The sequence below is a fragment of the Anopheles coluzzii genome, chromosome 2 (assembly GCF_943734685.1).
Source record: "Anopheles coluzzii chromosome 2, AcolN3, whole genome shotgun sequence".
Taxonomy (NCBI): domain Eukaryota; kingdom Metazoa; phylum Arthropoda; class Insecta; order Diptera; family Culicidae; genus Anopheles; species Anopheles coluzzii.
In genome coordinates this window covers 30,346,274-30,365,326 of record NC_064670.1, presented here as the reverse complement: position 1 = coordinate 30,365,326, position 19,053 = coordinate 30,346,274, and the positions used below count along the sequence as shown (strand labels likewise).

Genomic DNA, 19,053 nt, shown 5'->3' with positions numbered 1-19,053 from the left:
TTTTCGGTTGTTGTTCCGTGGAATGAGTGCGTTCTTTTATTTAATTTATTTTGAATGATCAAATTTGGCATCTGTCCGTCCTTCTTGAGATTGTTGCGTAAAGGGGTTGTTGTTTGTCAGCTTAATCCATTTAACTCTTAAAACCATAGCTCGACGAAGGTTTTCTAAATCCATTTTTTTACACTGGGTCTGTTTCGATTATTTGCCACATAAATTCGTACTCCGCAACCGTCTTTTTTTTGGCAGACGCTCGAACGCGCGCTCCAGCTTTCGAGTTGTTTGTATCGGAAAACTATTCAACATCCATGCCACCTTCCCGCGCGTCTGTGCGTCTGTGCAAAAACCACGGCACGGTATCTAATCTTTCCCGTTTGAGTGGCCGCACGAACGTCATCCCGGGCAACTGCAACACCCCTCCTCGGTGACTAATTATGGCGGCAGCTGCTTGCCAAATAGTTCGTTGGCTCTCGCCACCACAGAGTTCGTTATGAGTGCGGCGACTGGAACTGGAGCAAGATTTGCATTCGCCAGCATTCGCGGCCATGCTGCGATGTGCTTTCCCATTTTTTTGTTAAAGTCCAACCGTAGCCAAACAAACACTTTCAGCAAACTGCTGCTACGCGAAACTTCTTGCGCTACAGCTGCCAATCGGAATGCAAGATGTTTAAGGTGAATGGATGGTGGAAGCAATGCTGTGTAGTTGTGCTGTTTTGTTTCATTTTTTCGTTTTTTTTTATACACCCTGGAATGTAGGTGGAACTTACCTTTTGCGCAATGGGCATAATGGGATTGTAAACTGTGTGTTTCCATCGCCTACGCCAGTGCGCTCCCCTTTGCCGCCAACTGTTTCGATGTTTGCGAAGTGTTTATTCTGTTGGCCAGCTATGGGGCGGAACGGTCGCAAAACAGTGTATAACCCAAAAGCAGAGGGTGGGGGGGATATCAATAACTACTGATCGATCTCCCAGAGACTGACTTTGTGCATACTTTTGCGCTTGTTTGCCAATGCTACAAGTTTTACCATGGGTCCTTTATTCTATTCTATGTAGGAATTACAGGGCATCAGTGTGAGGCAATGCCGTGGCGCGCTCTATTCGTTCATTTGAGCATCTGATTGCATTGAAGGCAAACGAAGTTGTTTTTCCGCATTTTTGCCAGCTGTTTTGCAATTAGTATTTCGCTCTGAATTTACGTTAATTGATGTTTGATGGAGAAAATAAATCTTCAAAAATGAACCGATACAATAATTAGGCAATAATTATGACATGATTAATTACAAGCTTGTTTTTTTTCGTTTAATTTACTGTCGTGTTAATGTTTAGCAGCTCAAAGCTTAACATAAATAAAATAAAGCTTGAATAATAGGACGCTGACGAATGTTTATATATCCGGTTAGTATTTTCTTATTAAAATGAGATTTTAACGTTCATCCACTAGCTAAAGCTAACATCAAAATGGCCTTTAACAATGATATTTATGAGACTCCTGATGTGTAGCATCTATCGAAAAAGCAAGTTTGTTATTTGGTATACTGTATGTTCCGATTCTTAGAATATGCTGCTCATTAATTAGCTGTACATTTGAACTATAATTAATGGGGCCCTTTCCGTTTTAAGTTCGTAGGCTGAAATTTCAGCCTGTCTGCTGTTTGCATTGTATAGGAGTTTTCGAGCAGCTATCTAAGGGTGGTATAATATACAGGTGGGCTTATCCCAAGGTATATGAATTTAGAAGCCTGATTTTTATCGCTTCTTCTTCTAAATGAAGATTTTAAGAGTGTTTTAATTATTCGTCAAGCCTCCAGAAAGCTTGTTTGAACAAAAGTTTTCACCAATCCTGTCAAAAAGTGATATTCAAATTTGGTTATAAAACACATGCTATGAGACCACCTGAACTACATACACTTTGATTCTGGATTCCATCACCAGATCTCTTCAATGCACTAAGGAATAAATGTAAACACCACCTTGTTTAGCCATTTTTCGAGCAGGTACTCGAATCTAATTCTAGCTTTGAGGCTAGAATAATCTAGACTGAAAATCGCAGGCTTGTTTTGTGTGTGTTTTGTATAGAGTGTTTACATTTCAGCCTCCAACTGTCAAACTCCATACAAAAAGTTGGCTAAAATCGTGAAGGGCCCCAATACTGGTTCGAGCAGAAGTCTCCAAACTTTTCAATTGATGGACTACATTGCCTCCCAAATTACGTTGTCGAGAGCCATTTCCGCCAGTTTTAGCTAATTAAGGTGCTGTGCTGTATATGTCAATAAATTTTAATAAGGAAATACAAATTGAGTATTTCAAATTTTGACAGTTTGAAGCCTTTTTTTCATCATTGTTTTTTTTTTAAATTTTTACATTTAAGAAGTTGTCGAGGTGCTGCATTTTAGTGCCTTGAGGTTCGCATTTCACTCCAGGATTACAGTATTGTACTCACATTTTTGCCATCATAATTTATACAATTTATAAAATAATTCCGTTTGTACATAAGCTATTTGTTTAAGCTGTTTTCATCATGCGTTTGCTTATGAGTGCTGTACCGCGCTCTGCATGTGTTACATGAGATAGACTTTAGAGAATATTTGATGCAAGAAACGAAGCTCGAAGGTCCTTCAAACCTGAATTTATAAACCAATGACCAATGCACAATCAATTGCTGGAGTCGTTAAACAATTTTATCCATCCATACATTTGAATGCTTTCGCCCAATGTACCCAACAGCCAAGCTAGTGGCCACAGGTGTTGAATTCAATACGCTTCTAACGCAAGCGGAGTCCCCACTGACACTTGCAGGCGCAGGAACGTTGCTCATAATAATTTCAAAACCAAGTCACAGAACCACAACTGCAGCGCAGTTTCCTGAACTTTGCCTGAATGCTTTTCAATTGCTATTTGCAAAACGATTCCAATCTTCCTCCTGCCCTGCTGTGTGAGGATTGAAACTATCACCCTTCGTGTGTCATCGAATCTGACGACGCCTTTTCCAAGTGCAACATGTGAGTTGAGGTAAACTTTTGCCAGCACTGGTGTCGCGCACTGCACCCCGGGGGTGTTTATGGACCGGCTCGGTATATGCACATCGGCAGTGATTGCATCAAACTCCAACACAACGCAACTCCCCTTTGGGGGGATAGTTCGCTTTTATGCTGCAGTTGATGTGTCGGGATCGTGTCGGGTGTCGCAGCGTAAGTGCTCATTTAACTCCCGCTCGCTCCGATCCCCGTTGCTGCAACAACGTGATGCTGTTTTCAGGGGGAGGGGGGGAGAAGGATTGGCGCTAATTAAGTTGTTTGCAGCGGAGAGGGCCCTCTCGGTGGAATGCGGTCCAAAATCAGGTGTACAATCTAGCTGAAATTTGCGGGAAGTTTATACCGCTCGACGTTGTGCCACCATTAAAGCGTTAGATGTCGTGCTAGAGCACGAGTTAAAGAGCACACACACACACACAAAGCCCAAAGGAACAGACGGCATGACATTGAAGTCAGTTACCAGGGAATGTTGTAGCTTTAATTCGTACTGTTTAGTGCAAAACAGCTTAATGATATGAGCTTTAAAAAGGACACTCATCTCACATGTTCGTTAATTACTGCTTTCAGACGTTAATTCCAATATTATTCTAATCTGTGTAGGCTCCGTTACAAAAAAAAGAACGACCGCTCAGCTTATCCAAATGAACCTACTATAAATAGACCGTTTGCTCTCCAACGTTACAAACAACGCCACAACCAATGCCTGCTGGTGTGGTGTCTTTCCCATTACGCCTACCTTCGCATTGCAATTCAGCGTTGCTTAATTAATTTAAATTCAAATCATAACGCCGTTGTGAGGATCCTTGTTTTTTGTGTGTGCTCCTTTTTAAGTGCCCACTTTACCTACACCGTTGCGCCCCATACTCTGCTGCTTTGTGTGCCATGCCAAAGGAAATGAATGAGCAACTCATTCTCCGCTCCATTCTCCTTCCGTGTCTGCAACCGAGTCCGCAATTGGAAACGCGTGACGGAGCAACGGCAAAAAGGATTATCCTACTGCTGGCAGGCGATACCTCTCGATTGTATGCTTTTAATGCGAAAGTGTGCGTGTGTGTGTGTGGGTGTGTTAGGCAAAAACACGTACAGACGAATTGAACTTCCTGTGCAGCCACCAGCACCATTCCACGTGGCGCTGTGAACGCCAGGTAGATTGTGGCAGCATCGTTTGCTGGCAAAAAGTGTCGGGGGTGGAATGTTTTTACAACACCCCTAGACATGCCCGGTGGGCGTGTGGAAAAGGAAAATTAGATTTCACGTAAAGGTGAAAAACGCTTCTCGCTACTCTACAGTAAAGCGTCCAAATTAGCTCTCTACCAATTCGCAACCCTCAGGCTAATTTGTATCGCACTCAAGAGATCGGGAGAGACAGATAATGCAAAAAACATGATAATTTTTTAAAGTTAGCAAAAATTTTAATAATTTTACACAATACCATTTCCCACCAAACATATGTCCGTGTCACTTTTGCTGCTGGTGCTGGTACTGGTGATGAAGTTTGTGCGCTCTTAATGTGACACTTTGGTTAATTTGCTTCATCCATCTCCATCAACGTCTTGTGGCGCTTGACTGGCTGGCTGGCTGGCTGGCTGGGCGGTGTGGTTCGTCCTTGCGTTTGATTCTGCATTTTCTTTTCGGCAGAAACTGGCACTGGCACGTTGACGGATCATCCTGTCCCCACCGCACGACAACACACACACGCGGCTCTGTGTGTTTTGCCCAGCTCGGATGTCGGTGTCCTAAACCTATAAATAAACTTCACACTCTTTCATCCGAATCTTCGACGGTGCGGGTCGAGAGTGCGCTTCTAAGACGTTTGCCATATTGACGGGGAAAATCACGGGGCGGGAAAGTAGGTGCCAGTGGCATGGTCTCTAGTTTACGGGTGCTGGAAAACAGTAGGGAGGGAAAAAAACGGTAAATCAGAAATGTGCGACACGCTGTTGTGTGTGTCAGTCAGCAAAAGGGTGGTGGCCACGTTTGTAGCAGCCACCCACGCACCCACGTTTCATTCATTCGTTTGTCGTTTGTAGAACGTTTGCGGCATTGCTAACGCCGGTAGGAAGATTATGATGGTGGTGTGATGATTGGAACTACTAAAAAAATGTCGTATTTCATCCACAAGCAAATTCATATTTCTTTATGTTGAATAAAAGTAAAGAAATTGCAAATATTTTCATTCGTTTTGAATCGTGTTATTGTGCGACTGATTTGCTCTTTCTTTAATAATGCATAATGTTGTTAATATAAAATTTTAATTTTGGCTTATTTATTAATAATATTCATTTCCGAAAAATGTGCTTTGTTTCTTTGCACGTATTATAGGGTAAATGTACCAATAGTGGTGCAATTTGTGGTGGTACAGATGTACTTTAATGGATTTAAAGTGTCAGGAAGGACAATTTCTGAATATTTTAACACATAACAGTTGGAATATGTTTTATCTTCGCAATCACAACCATTTTTACCATAAAACACATCGAATTTACGAAAAAATACATATTTTTGTGATTGCTTCGTTGTGCCTATAATGGTGGTATGGTTCCTATAGTCGTCGTATTGTGTTCCTATAGTGGTGGTAAACAAAGATGCCTCAAAACAGTGTATAATATCAATATAACTTAGTTTTGAAGCTGTTTTCGTGTGAATAGCAAGGATTACTGCCATAATAATGATTTCTTTCGTAATTTGATCGTAAAAAATGTATGAATTTGGTTGATGAAAATATTGACTAAAGTACTGAAAGTATTGACTGAAGTACCTGTCGTCAACCCATACCCAGAAGAGTTTGCTTGATTTGAAGTCGATTTTTCACTCAGCCAAATAAGCGAAATATGGCCATTGTTTGGTAAATTACTTACAGAAAACTCATTTTTGTTGCTTATTTTAATGAAAACAGTACGACAAGTAAAAAATGTCGTTGAAAAAAATCTAAAATTACCTGTTTTTATTGATTTTAGAACTAGGACCACTATAGGAACATGCCTGTTTGGTGTACCTATAATGGCACTATCGTAAAAAACACTTAAAAATACGTAAATATGGTCAAAAGCCAATGAATTTGAATAAAACAATATCATTTGATAACAACTATGTTAAAAAACTAATAATTACGTTGTTATGTGGTCATTTAGAACGTTATCAAAAATATGAGCATCGTTATGAAATCCTAAGGATTTTGGAAAAATGTTGATACCTTTTACAAAATAATGGATTTTTCGGTCACTAAGAAACGGAATGGCCCCATTTCATTTTTAAATCCTTTGTAAAAGGCTAGAGAACATTTCACACTATCATAAAAAAAACTTAACTACTGTTAATTTATCGTATGTGACGCATTTTAGTGCAATACCACCACTATTGGTACTAGCACCACTATAGGTACGTTTACCCTAATATTTGTTGCAATTTTTAATGATTTGTATTCCATCCTGCATAAAACAACTTTTCACCAACTTCACCAGCTAGTATTTTACCTTTATGTTGTAAAATTATATCTAAAAATATGTTATCGTTTCATGCATCAAACATCATAAACGGTCAATTTCATTACGATTTCACATCTGAAATGAGCAAAAATCGATTCCAACCTCATCCCTTTTGACCCCGTTGGACGACCGTTGCTGTGTTGTTCGCTTCGCGCCCATTAACGCAGACACGGTATGTAAGCTCCTCTCACCAGCAAGGCAACATTCCTGTGCGATATTATGGCCTTTTATCATACTTATCGCGCATCCACACGGCCCCCAGGATGCCATGAGCATGCACCACTCGTGTGGGAGCCGAAAGCTGTCAAACACCGGTCAGAAGCACCGGTTTTTTGGTCGAAACATCAAACACTGGAAAGCAAAACACACGAGATAACACGATCTCTGCCCCGATGTGTACTGCACACTCCTCTGGGATGGGTTTCGCGGGGTTTCGGAAGCAGTGCGGGCAAAACGCTTTCGCTTCAAAGCAGCTTTCTAGCTGCCCGTTTTTAGGACAGTCGCCGACACAATAGAATGTCTCCACTGGTAACGACGACAGGACGGGGCGTCGGTGTTTGAGACGGGGAGAGCAGCGATAAGATGCGCTTTTCCCGTCCAACCAGCGAGCCAGTCAGCCATATCGCTCCAGGTTTCGCTGTCTGATGAACTGAAGCACCTTTTAGGGCTTAGGTCAAACGTCTTGGTCAAAGTAAAAGCGCGAGAGCTCTTGGATCCTCTACCCTCTTGCCACTGGGCGCGCAAAACCGACACCCACGGTGGATGGATCGGTCCGCTTAATCGGCCCTTCTTAATCTGCCCATCAAGGAAAGTAAATAATTCATCCCCAGCACACCCGAGAATCTACCGTGTTCCACGGCAGCAAGCTACGGTGTGTGTGTGTCGCCCAAGACCGGTTTATCCAGGCGAGGAGGAGGGTGGTGTGTGTGTGGCGCAGGATTAGGGTACATATTTTTTTAATGAATGTATTTTCGATAAAAACGCTTTTATGTTTATTTCCCTGCGGTTTTAAAACGGCTTCTCTTCGGTGACCCTCCCTCCCGCTGGCATGAAGGGGTGTGTCAAAACGATGGGAAATTTAATTTGCTATCGAAGATCGAAGGGCAGCAGTGTTGTGCCACTTTCCAATGCATTTTCTGTTTTGCTTTTGTAATGCTTTCAAGCGGAAGTTGTAAGCGAATCATTTTCAAACGAATGTCCGAGCTGCTGGATTGCGATTGTGTTCATCGTGCGATAGTGAAAATTCTCCAGCATAACGTTCGTTCTGTTTCATTTCAAAGATATATACTTTTAATCCCAAATCTTCCTCCACCCGCGTGACCTCTCGTTGTGTTGGGCTTAGACGAAATGGTGAGAGATTTTTTGATTTTGTTTTCTTCTCAGCATGAAGTGGGCTTTAATTTAGTAGTTTCTTCCCTCCGGTTACTCTCCAATGGCGATGGCGGAAGCGCACCCGCTGCCAGTGAAAAGCGATAAAGATGATCTTGTTGTGCGTGTGCGGGTCTGGTGCGCGCCAAGCATGATTGAGTGCCGTCATTACCACCAACCGTCGTCAGCATGATGCTGGGGCATCCGTGATCGTCTTGCGCTTTGGCGTCCGACTTTGCTCATCACAAATGCGTCCATAAAATGCTTCCGTTCTTTTAGATGCCTTATCGTTTGTTAGAGCAAGAACGTTGTAAATAACCCAAACCAAGCCCATAAACGGTAGGAAAGCGTAGAAGAGAACCAGGCTTGGGAGAATTTGCTTTCACATAATTTAGAAATGGATTAGAAAAAAAAAACGATGTGACAATTGTTAAGATTTAAGATACGATTCAATGCTTTAAACCTGCTTCTTCCCTTATAATGGAAATCTGAATGCTACATTTAACGGGGGGGGGGGGGGGGGGGGGTAAATCTGAATATTTCCGGACAAAAACAATGTAAAACAATAATCCAATAAGAAAAATATGTGAATCCAAAACTAAACAGAAGGAGAAACACAAGCACGGCGGAGCGGTGCGTTGAAAGCGATATTCGCACCGTCACGCAAAGTGCTGCAGCCAAACACTGCGCAAACGTCGGTAATAAAATTAGAACGTCGGTGTTAAATCATCGCAGCTCGTCGCGGGATCAACAAAAAACAAAAACAAAAAAAGACCTCCAACCAAAAACGATCGCTTCACTGTAGCCCATTTTCCAGCCAGTTTCTTTCACGGTGTGTAGCATCATCGGGCAAAGGAAAGCCCCCCAGCATGGTATGTGTCATGGGGCTTAGAATGCTACCCCAAAACGCACACACACACACACGCATGCAGTGGGCATCGTAAGAGGAAAAACTTTTATGGATGTGTGTAATGGTTTATTAAAAACGTTTCGCGCTCGCAGCTGTTAAACTGTCTGCTGCGGTGAAGAAAACTGTTTGAGGGAGAAAGTGTGCGCCCGTTCGGTGCGGCAAGACTTTGGAAGCATGTTTCAGTGTGTGTCTGTGCGTTTGAAATTTAGTATCGCCTGTCGCCAGCCAAAGGATGGGTTATAATTCTCGACGGAAGCGGCGGACCACTCCGAATGGATGGTTGAAGTGCGTGAGCAAGCGACTCCTTCGCCGAGCTTTCATTAGGTTCAAGAACGGTACAAGAGTGCAAGCCTCGGTGCCGCCGTCGGCTACGCTGCCAGCGTGGAGTGAAGAAAGGATTGTTTTATGATTTTATTAAATACACATGTTCCGCAAGCATATTCCGTACGCGGGAGCTCTTCTCTGTGCCACGTCCTTTTACAGAATTTACGATCAATTTTCCCGAAACCACCACCCCTGACACGCAGGCAGGCACGCACGCACGCACGCTGCTGCTGCTGCTCGCAACACTGTCCTCATAAATTATGCCCTCAAGAAGAATGTCTATCAAGCCGACAGAATTCGTTGTGTGTGTGCGTGTTGAGCGATGAGAAGCTGGGGCTATATTATTGGTTGCGAACGTGCCACAGACCTTAGAATAAATGAAATGATGTCTTGTTAGTGGATGCTGTCTTAGCGATTGGTAATGAAATGTGGATGGAGTAATTACACCAGATGTAGGCAGCGCTGGAAGCATCACTCAATCAATCAATTCAATGCAATGAATGCTATTTCAAAAGAATAAATAATTCACCTCGTTGTCGTTAATCTCGAATTGCATGATTCCTCATTCGGGTTAGCGCAAAAATCACATTACTATTCAATTACCCATGCTCAGCGGATGGACGCTCCCCGGTGTAGTGATGGGTAAATTTGGTAAAAATCTGGAGTCGATTCCGATCCGACTCCGATAAGTTCGGAATCGACTCCGGAAGGTAGGTCCGTCCTGAATTATCCGGAATCGTTCGGAACTGTCCGGAATCGCCCGGAGTCGCCCGGAGTCGTCCGAAGACGTCCGGATTCGTTTGGAGTTGGAGTCATCTGGAGTCGTCTGGAGTCGTTCAGAGTCGTCTGGAGTCGTTCGGTGTCGCCTGGAGTTGTCCGGAATCGGCTGCAGACGGAGTCATCTAAAGTCGTCTGGAGTCGTCAGGAATCGGCTGCAGATGGAGTCACCCGGAGTAGTCTGGAGTCGGCCGGAGTCGGCCTTCGAAACAAAAGGCTGTATATGAAGTGCACACGCAAAGTGAAAGACAAAAAAACACAACGAAAGGAAATGTCTTATCACAAGGACTTTAAACCACACGGCTTCTGTTGACTCCGACCAATTCTGATTCCGGTCGACTCCGATCGACTCTAGACGACTCCGAATGACTCCGACTCCAATAGACTCCAGGCGACTCCGGACGACTCCGGACGACTCCGGCCGACTCCGGACGATTCCGGATGACTCCGTACGACTCTGAACGACTCTGAACGACTCCGAAAGACTCCGGACGACTCTGGAGGACTCCGACTCCGAACGACTTCCAATGACTCGGAACGACTCTGAACGACTCCGAACGACTCCGAACGACTCCGGCCGTCTTGGAACGACTCAGGATTACTCCGAACGGCTCCGAACGACTCAGAGCGACTCTGGACGACTCCGGGCGGATCTAGTGGTTCCATTTTGCCGGAGTTGGAATCGGACTAACCATAATCGGAGTTAGATCGGAGTCGTAGATGCACTCCAGAGAGCACATCACTACCCCGGTGGCTGCCCTAACAAAGCTTAGCATGCCAGCGAACAAGCGCGCTATACACCCCGAAGAAAGTACACCCCGGAATGCGTCAAACCCTTGCTTCCCCTTGCGTACGTGTGTGTGCGGCCTACGTATTTAGGAGCGCAGATGAATAAATTAATGTCATGTTTGAGCGGCGGTGGTTGGAAGGTTTGTGCACAGCGGCGCACCGCACAGCCTCCTCTACCCGTCGCCAGTAGTGTAGTTCACGTCATGTTTCTGTATCAGCATTTCCCGGCCACATACTACCGGCAACTGTCTTCGCTGCTGCTCTCCGTAGCATCCCACCGGAAGAGGATGGTTTCGTTTTTCGTTAGTCAAAATCCACACACTCACACACACAGCCTCAAACTGATGCCTCCCCACATCCACCCATCATTTGTTTTCGACATCCTTAACAATAAAAACCACTAGACTCCGTTTGGCTGCCGGCTCCACGCAACGTTATGGTGCACTTCCCCACCACAGCATCATTTCCTTCCCCCTCCCTTTCACTACCCCATCGCACACACACACACATACCATCGAGCATGAATTAAAGATGAGATGAAAATAGAACCGGAGTCCACACCATCCCCATCCACCGTTGTGTGTGTGTGAGTGTATGATCTGTACGTGTGCTATCGGTTTTTTGGGCCTTGTCCAGCACTTGGCCACGAAAACGAAGCGCGGGAAGCTGTGTGCCGGAGCAGGGATTGTGAAGGAGCGTCGTTTGCAGTATGATGGTTTCCGCGAATGCCACATTCATACACTTTTGTTTGCGAAGAGGAAGATCTCTGTGTGTGTGTGTTTGATAACAACAAAAAACTGGGAAGAAACGAAAAGCAAAAAGCGATCGATTTACCCAGTGTGCAAGGGAAACATGGCAGGGAGGCTGGGTCCACAAGCATGAGAACCACGTCGTCACACTTCATTTACCGAATGTGAAGCTGGTAGACCATTTATGCCGGAATTGGCACTGCCAGCACTGTCAGCTTCAGTTCAAAGACCTTCCTCCTTGGGCCGGCTCCAACTATATACCCCTTTCTGCTGCTCAGTCCTTCCGTGCAATGCTAACGGGGTGAAACTGAGCGGGGAATATTAAAACGGAAGTGTGGAGCACGATGGCAGGACTGGGCGGGGATGCGGGACCACAAAAAGGGGGCGGGGGGAACAAGCATGTGGATTAACCATTTTCAAGGTTACTGCTGGACGAATGGAATTTGCGGCCGTTTCCTCTGCATCGTGTTGCTGGTCGCTTTACATCACTTACAAACTGCTGCCACACGTGTAATGTAAACATTATCCATCCTCCCCCTGTGTTGGTTATCCTTGACGAACGTTTGGCGTTCTGAATTCTGTTGCCGTTTCTTCTGCATACTTGGCCGCCTTTATACATCTTTTCGGTCGATGCGGAGAATGAGTACACACGGAGCATGCAAACGATTTCAATTATCTGCCTTATCGTTATGTGTGACATTTTCTGTAGTATGTAGACCAGAACGGATGATACGGGTGTGTTTTATCGTCCTTTTTTAATCCTTGTATTTAACATGTTTTTTGGGAGCATCTCAAATCTAAATCACGTGTGGCAATACGTTTCAAACTAGCTCAAAAGTTGTATGTTGATATTTTTTGTTTTTAAATCTCTTATTTTTTGTCACTTGGTTGGACCTGATCACATTGTAGACAGTGATGTAGATAGCAGTCGGATGGTCTAGTGGTACGTGCAACGGCTCTTGTACACGCCTTTCTAAGTTCGATTCTCGATCTGCGCGCACCATTCTCCATCTCATAGCCAAAACGGACATTTATGATACATTTTCGTGCCACACGATCATAATCGGCATGGAAAAGGGGCTTATTAGTAAATGAGCGGAAAGGGAAACATCCCGAACACACTGCCATTTTTCTCCCTTTGCCTTCTGTGTCTTTTGAAAACTTTTATAATGTTTTTTTTTTAAGTTTAGTTTTATGTTATCCCAGGCCTACGTACTTCATGAATAAAACAATTGCAATGCGCTCATACACACTATTCTGCGAGTGCCATCTATAAAAACTCTATAAGAACTCTACGCAACAAAAGGAGGAAAAATCGACTGGTTCAAGCATGCTGCATTCATTGACAGAAAACCCCGCATTTAGAGTTTTCCTCGTATTCTCGGCGCTATACGGCGAAGTGCCAAATAAGCTCCACTCATCGACCTCCCCACCTCCCATCCCAGCGTGGTTGGGTCTATTAGGGAAAGTCTTTTAAAACCCTCCGGCACATTATATGGATTGAATCGGGAAAGAGGGTGTACGAAAAGAGTTTTTGTATTGAAAGGTATGCAACCGGCAAAACGGTAACGGCAATGTTTATTTCCTCCTACCGAAAGCGCGATGGAAAAACAAAACTTTTCCTTCCACCGTGCGCACACACCTGCATGAGTCGAAATAATGATAGAACGTAACGATTGCACTCACACAAACACACATTCACACCACCTTGCAGCGTGTAGTGCCGTTAAGCAGATCTTGATGCTTCATTTAGTGTACACAAGAAGCATGGAAAGTGGTCCGAAAACCTTACAAAGATTCTTTACTACTATCTTTCTTCTTGAAAATGTTGAAATACTCTCTGGTAGCATATAACGGAAAGGATATTACATTAAAGCTTGCTTCTGTTTGGGTGGAAAGAGCTTGGTTCTAGCATTTGAGAGCTTTTATATTTATCTTTCTTGCCTGATGCCTCTGCTGCTGCTGCTGTATGTGTTTGTCGACGACGTTTTTGCTTCTGTCCTGCGAACGGAACAGAAAGAACAGGAACGTTGCTTTCGTATTGTAACACTAACAACTCTGCTGCTTTGAACAACTCTGTGTGTAGCGTGCGCGATCTTGTGGTATTGATTTTTACGTTTTATATCTTACGTTGGTTTCTTTTTTCTTTCGTTTTTTTAACAAGCTGCCTTTGAAAGTAAGTATTACCACATTTACGCTTTATTAAATGGAGTAGAAGAGGGGGAGAAAACAAACACAACAAACCTTCTTTTTTATCAGTTTTTTTTGTACGATGATGTTGTTTAAATCGCACACCTACGCGCATGTCCTTTAATATAGAGCTAATGATGTATGCTTTCGCTATGCTTTCTTCCTGTCACCTTGCTTTTCCTATCACTGTACCTATCGCTGCACTAGTTGTATGTATGCTACATGGAATTATAATAGCTGGTGTAATTGTATACTGGATTAGCTTCTTCTACATTTAGGCATGGTAGTGGATGATTTTAAAAGCAGCTCTACACATTTTCTATCATTAAATAGGAGTAATCAGCGTCGGAATGTTTCACTACGGTTCTTCAAGTTTCAGAACCAGAATTCAGATCAACTTCGATTCGTTTTCGATTGCACCGTGACTCGTCATAAAAAAAGAGTTGATGAGCTTTACTCGCCCAAACCACTGGTGATTTAATCAACTTCAAATTAATCACTACCGTGTGCATCACCAACCCTAATTCTATCTATGACTCTGGGCACCCCTCCCCCCTCTTTCCAGCTTAAAAAAAGAGAACTACGAAAAGATAAGAATGAAGCGTACAGACAAACAAACAAAAAATCCCGTTTCTCCCACCATCCCACCATCAGCCAGCTAGCCTAGCCCTTCGTGGTGCAAGAAGTATGTTGGGAACTTTGGGCTATGTGTCTCGAATTTCTCTCACTCTTGCGCGCCTGGCGGTTTACGCTGCACTGTCTAATTTCCACCTCTTGAGCACGTCACGAAAACTCGTGAGAAGAAGGCGTCCGAAGGCAACGGATTATCGGCCGTTATTCGCCTGATATATGTGTGTGTGTGGGGGTTAGGTTCCCGTCTCCTCACGGTGTTTGTCGCACGTGAAATTCCCAAGCTTCCCCTTTTTTATTTTCTCTTTCTTTTCGTTTATTTTTTTCTCTTCTCTTTTCTAACTGCTCAACGTCTTTGGTCCAACCTGTGCCATAAACTTTCTGTAGTGAAAAGGCTGGTTAGTGGTGTTGGTATGGACGCTTTTGTTGCATCTCCTTAACCCTTTGATGCTCTTGGTAAGAAGAAAGTCCGCAAGAGTGCCGAATGGCAACTTTTAAACTACTCCACTACTGCTATTTTATTCTTCACAAAAGAGGACAGTTTTGTCCACTGAAACGTTTTGCGAAAACAAGTTACATCACAAAAAAGAAAAATATTGTTTTGGCAGCTCCGAAAAAGTGGTTTCCATCAAGTGAAACCAAACTTCCTTTTTTTCGCTCAAAACGCGACAATCTTTTCCAGGGTTGAACCCCAAGCAAGACTGTTGAATCGGTTTCCGAGCGATGCTTTCCGTTTTTCTCCCCACCACCGCGATCTCGCTCTTGCTCTCTCTCGCACGCTGCTCCACCGCTGGCCCACCTGTAAAATGGGAAGGGACGGGAAAAATCTCCCATACACACCGACAGAGAGCAAGCAACACTGACCGCCAGACTAAGCGAGAAGCCCTCCAGTGTGAATGGCGCACGGCGGCCTTTTTGCTCCATGCCCACAGTCGGGGGAATTGGAATCTCGTTGCATTTTGGAACGGTTTTTCATCGCATTCGGTTGTGTCGCGATCATCGTGCGTTGTTGTTGTTGTTCAATGCTTCGTGTGATCGTTTCCTAGCGTCTCAATGTGCTTTCGGTTGGTGTGGTTTGTTTATGTTTTGTTTCTGCTTTCTTGCTGTGAATCATTTCAATCATTTTCTTTGTCTGTTGCCTTTGAATTGCGCAAGTGTGTGTGTTCTGCATTTGCCGAGTGTGTGTGTGCTACTTCAGGGCGGAAAAATGTGTCGCTTAGTTTAAATCGTGATCAATTTGCGACCATCATTCGATCAATGTCGATGTGTGCCTACGAGCCACAGAGCGTACGATCCCGTTTGGCCCCTCTGTCTGTCAAATGGTGTTCCAATGGTTGCTCCGATGCGTTTTTGTCGATAAAGTGTCACTGAGTGATCACACCCGGGAGGGGAGTAGCACGGAAACGGGGAAGAATCTGTCAAGCGCCCCCGTCGCTGTGTGTGTGTGATATCAATCGATCAAACCAGCTGATCAGCTCCAGTTGACAGTTGATGCGGCGTTTCTTATTGAACGAAGTGAACCCGTTGTGATCTGCAGAGTTAGAAATTGTGTGATTGATTTGGAATTTTGACCTCAAAGGGAGTCCATCACCGTCCGGCGTGAGTCTAAGATCAAACTGCGGAAAGAATCGTTTGGAATGAGTTACTTCATTAAGACCACACCACACTAAATTCAATCCAGTACTTACGGTGTTGCGTTCTATTTGAAAAGCAATACCACTGTGAATCATCCTCTCCCTCTCTCTCAACCAGTGATTCACCAGTGATACCAGTGTACGGTTTCCGGTTTATTGTCGGAAAAGTGGTGGGCCCGTTAGCGGATTTTCTAAACGAGCAACATCATTTACTTCCCTAGACACATACCAGCGAGGGGCATTATCGCGTTGACATAATTCGAAGCTCTTACAAACGTGCCTCGCCGATCGTGTGGTTGTCTGGAACAGCTGACCTGATTGCGCATGCCAAAAGCAACAAGCGTTGGGCGTACAGATCGAGCGAAGCTGCACGCACACCTGTCGTCTAGAACACGGCGTAAATAAATTGCGTAGGGTTTTCGTCTGCCAACAAGAAGTGCCTGTCCGTTGATGATATAATGGTGGGGATGTGTAGTTTCAGAGTGGTTAGCTTCGAATGAAATCATAATTGAAGTAGCAATTGCTTGCAAAACTTGCAAAGTGCCTAAGGAGGAGGAATGGGCGCAAGATAAAGCATCTGCAACAAGTCTCACATCTTAAAGGGCGGTAATTGCAAGAGTGTAGCGGTGGTGTGTGTGTGTGTGTGCGTGTGTGTAACTGTTGGTGTGTAGTGTGTCAGTGGCCAGATTCCTGTTTCTTCTAGCGGCTGGGTTATCATCTTGTTTCGGGAACGAGCAGTAACAGTTACACGGAAGAATCGATGTTGATTTTTTATTATGTTGAGGTATGTGTGTGTGACTGTACAAATTTCATGCCATTTTTTTGTATCGTTTTTAGAAGTGTACTAGGTGGCTCTCATCTAACGAGTTGACGAAGGGAGAATGCAAGATAATTATGACTGAAGACACTTTATGTCATAATTAATTACAATAAATTTCCCATCAATTCGCACCTCATTAGGCATACTAGTGTACGGCTATTTCCGTAATTATTCGCTCATTAACGACTGAAAAGCTCTCTCCATGCATGAGGAATATCATTTTTATTATTTACAGGGAAATTATCTTGTAATACAAATTGTACATTATCCTATATTTAAGATTTAATGTATCTTACAGTGTTTTCCAGGAGTTCTCATAGCTGTGGGACACTTTATTGACTCTTTCTTAAGTGAAATGAACGTAATCGAACAGGAATTGGACTCCATAGCATCCTTGTTGGACAAATCCAATAGGAATTTCCAAGAAGCCTGTCCAAAAAGGGTGCCATAGAGTCCACTTCCCAACATATCTAGTTCACTTCCTATAAGAAAGAGTCGAGAAAGTGTCCCACAACTATGAGAACCCCTGGAAAACCCTGTATTGGACATTAGCATAGGTTCTTGCTCAGTCGAGATGCAAGATTTGAACCCACATCGGGCATGTTATTATTACGCATAAAGCTATATGTAAAGCGATGATCGCTTGCTAGCTGAATACGCAGCAGCTTGATTTCGACACTTGTTGCTGTGCTGCACCGTATCAACGCTTCGTGTGTCTTCGTTAAAAATATCGCCGTTTCGAAAGCAAAATCATCCTCCGCCATGGCGAAACGCGCGCGCCCATCGTTCACGCGCGGAAATATTGTATCGATTTGATCTATGTTTATTCGCCATTAAAACATAAGATTCTTGTTAACACGCCACTAGTCCGTTGCAGCATCGAACCTCCCATCCACTGGCCCACTTTTATCGCTCGCGACTGCGCATTGGGAGGTGAATGAGAAGTTAAACTTCTCACACGATTGCAATTTTAAGCATTTATTATTCCACTGGCAGAAAACATGACAGCAGGGAGAAGAAGCATCGCCGTTTCAAAATTGCCTATACATTCGTTTCATCACACCCTCAAACCTTGTTTTTCAAAACGAAATGTTTGGAGGCTGCGCTGGAATCCATCCGACAGTGCGTTCCAGTTCCAGTGTAACTGCGCAAACAGCTGCGTGCACACCAGTGGTTCAGTCAATCGGTATTTGGCGCTATTTTTTCTCCCCATGTGGCATTTCGGACACATTGCGCTGATGACCAATTTGTCATCGTGTGCACGGTTAGTGTTTTAACCGCAAAGCATCCCCCCGTAGCCGGGGGTACACGAACCCTCCAAGGCAAGGTGCTGTTTTGGGTCATTTGTGTGACAGAAGCCCACCCCAGTGTTTCTTGGCTCCAGATGCCTTCAAATTTGTCTAACCACAGTGCATTTGTGCATCTCTACCCTGGAAAGGGTGTATATGATGGAAACGACGGTCGGGTGATGCATTCATGTTGCTGCGAGGAATATTTACCCCCTACCCCATGGAGTGGCATGCATCATAACGCGCTCCTCACTGCCATTGCGCCACAGTTCAGTTTTAAGTCTGCTTAAGGCTCAATTTTCCTCCATCACCAAGACTAACGGGGGGGGGTGTCTCTCTAACTATGGCTCTGCTTTTTCACAATCTCCATACACAAACCACATTGCTTGAGTGTGTGAGGTGCATCGTTCATGTGGTGCTGCTACCGTTTCTCGCAACGCACATGTGACACACAGTCGAATGCAACAGCACACCCCAAAGAGAGGAATGTGACAAGAAAAAAGGTGACTTTACAGATGTAATTGATATATAGTTGTTTGTCGATTTACCGAGACGACGACCTCCACCACCACCCACTCACTCGCCCGTCCGTTCCCGCCCGTCAAAAGACAGCCAGGAGAGGCGCTGTGGCTGCTGTCGTTGAGAAACTGCTGTCAACTGCGAAGTGAATCAAATTTCATCGATGGTAATTGTATCTTTGATTTCGGAGTTGCTGGTTGAGGGATAAAAAACGTCACTGAAAGCAACATTACAACAGTTATCTGTTATTAAGGGCGGGGGATGATGCTCTGTTTAATAAATATATGCGTTTCATAATGAATTTGTGGATACAGTAGCACAGCATCCAATTATAATTCCCCAGTTTCTCCCCAGTTTCCTAAGCTCCTCAATCCTTTTGCTATATTTTTAAACAATTTTCTCGTGAACTCTCTCTCTCTCTCTCGCTCGGTCATCAAGTTATCTAGAGCGCGGCTGCTAAATTGCGCCGGTGGCAGAGTTTTACAGTGTGGCAACTTTATGAGGTGTATCATAAATTGCAACCTTTCCCCCATGCTTTATC

General features: G+C 44.1%; 1 protein-coding gene across 7 annotated transcripts in view; it reads left to right on the top strand.

Annotated features, from left to right (window-relative positions):
- LOC120948267 (serine/threonine-protein kinase Pak) overlaps nt 1–19,053 on the top strand; it is a 60,075-nt gene that overhangs the window by 11,251 nt on the left and 29,771 nt on the right. The window contains exon 1 of one of the 7 annotated variants that reach the window (XM_040364414.2): nt 14,894–16,668. The exons of the other annotated variants lie outside the window; for them this stretch is intronic. Coding sequence (XP_040220348.2) covers nt 16,645–16,668 — 24 coding nt within the window. The 5' untranslated portion in view covers nt 14,894–16,644. Of the gene's footprint in view, nt 1–14,893; nt 16,669–19,053 lie in introns of those variants that run through there. 7 annotated transcript variants of the gene reach the window in all.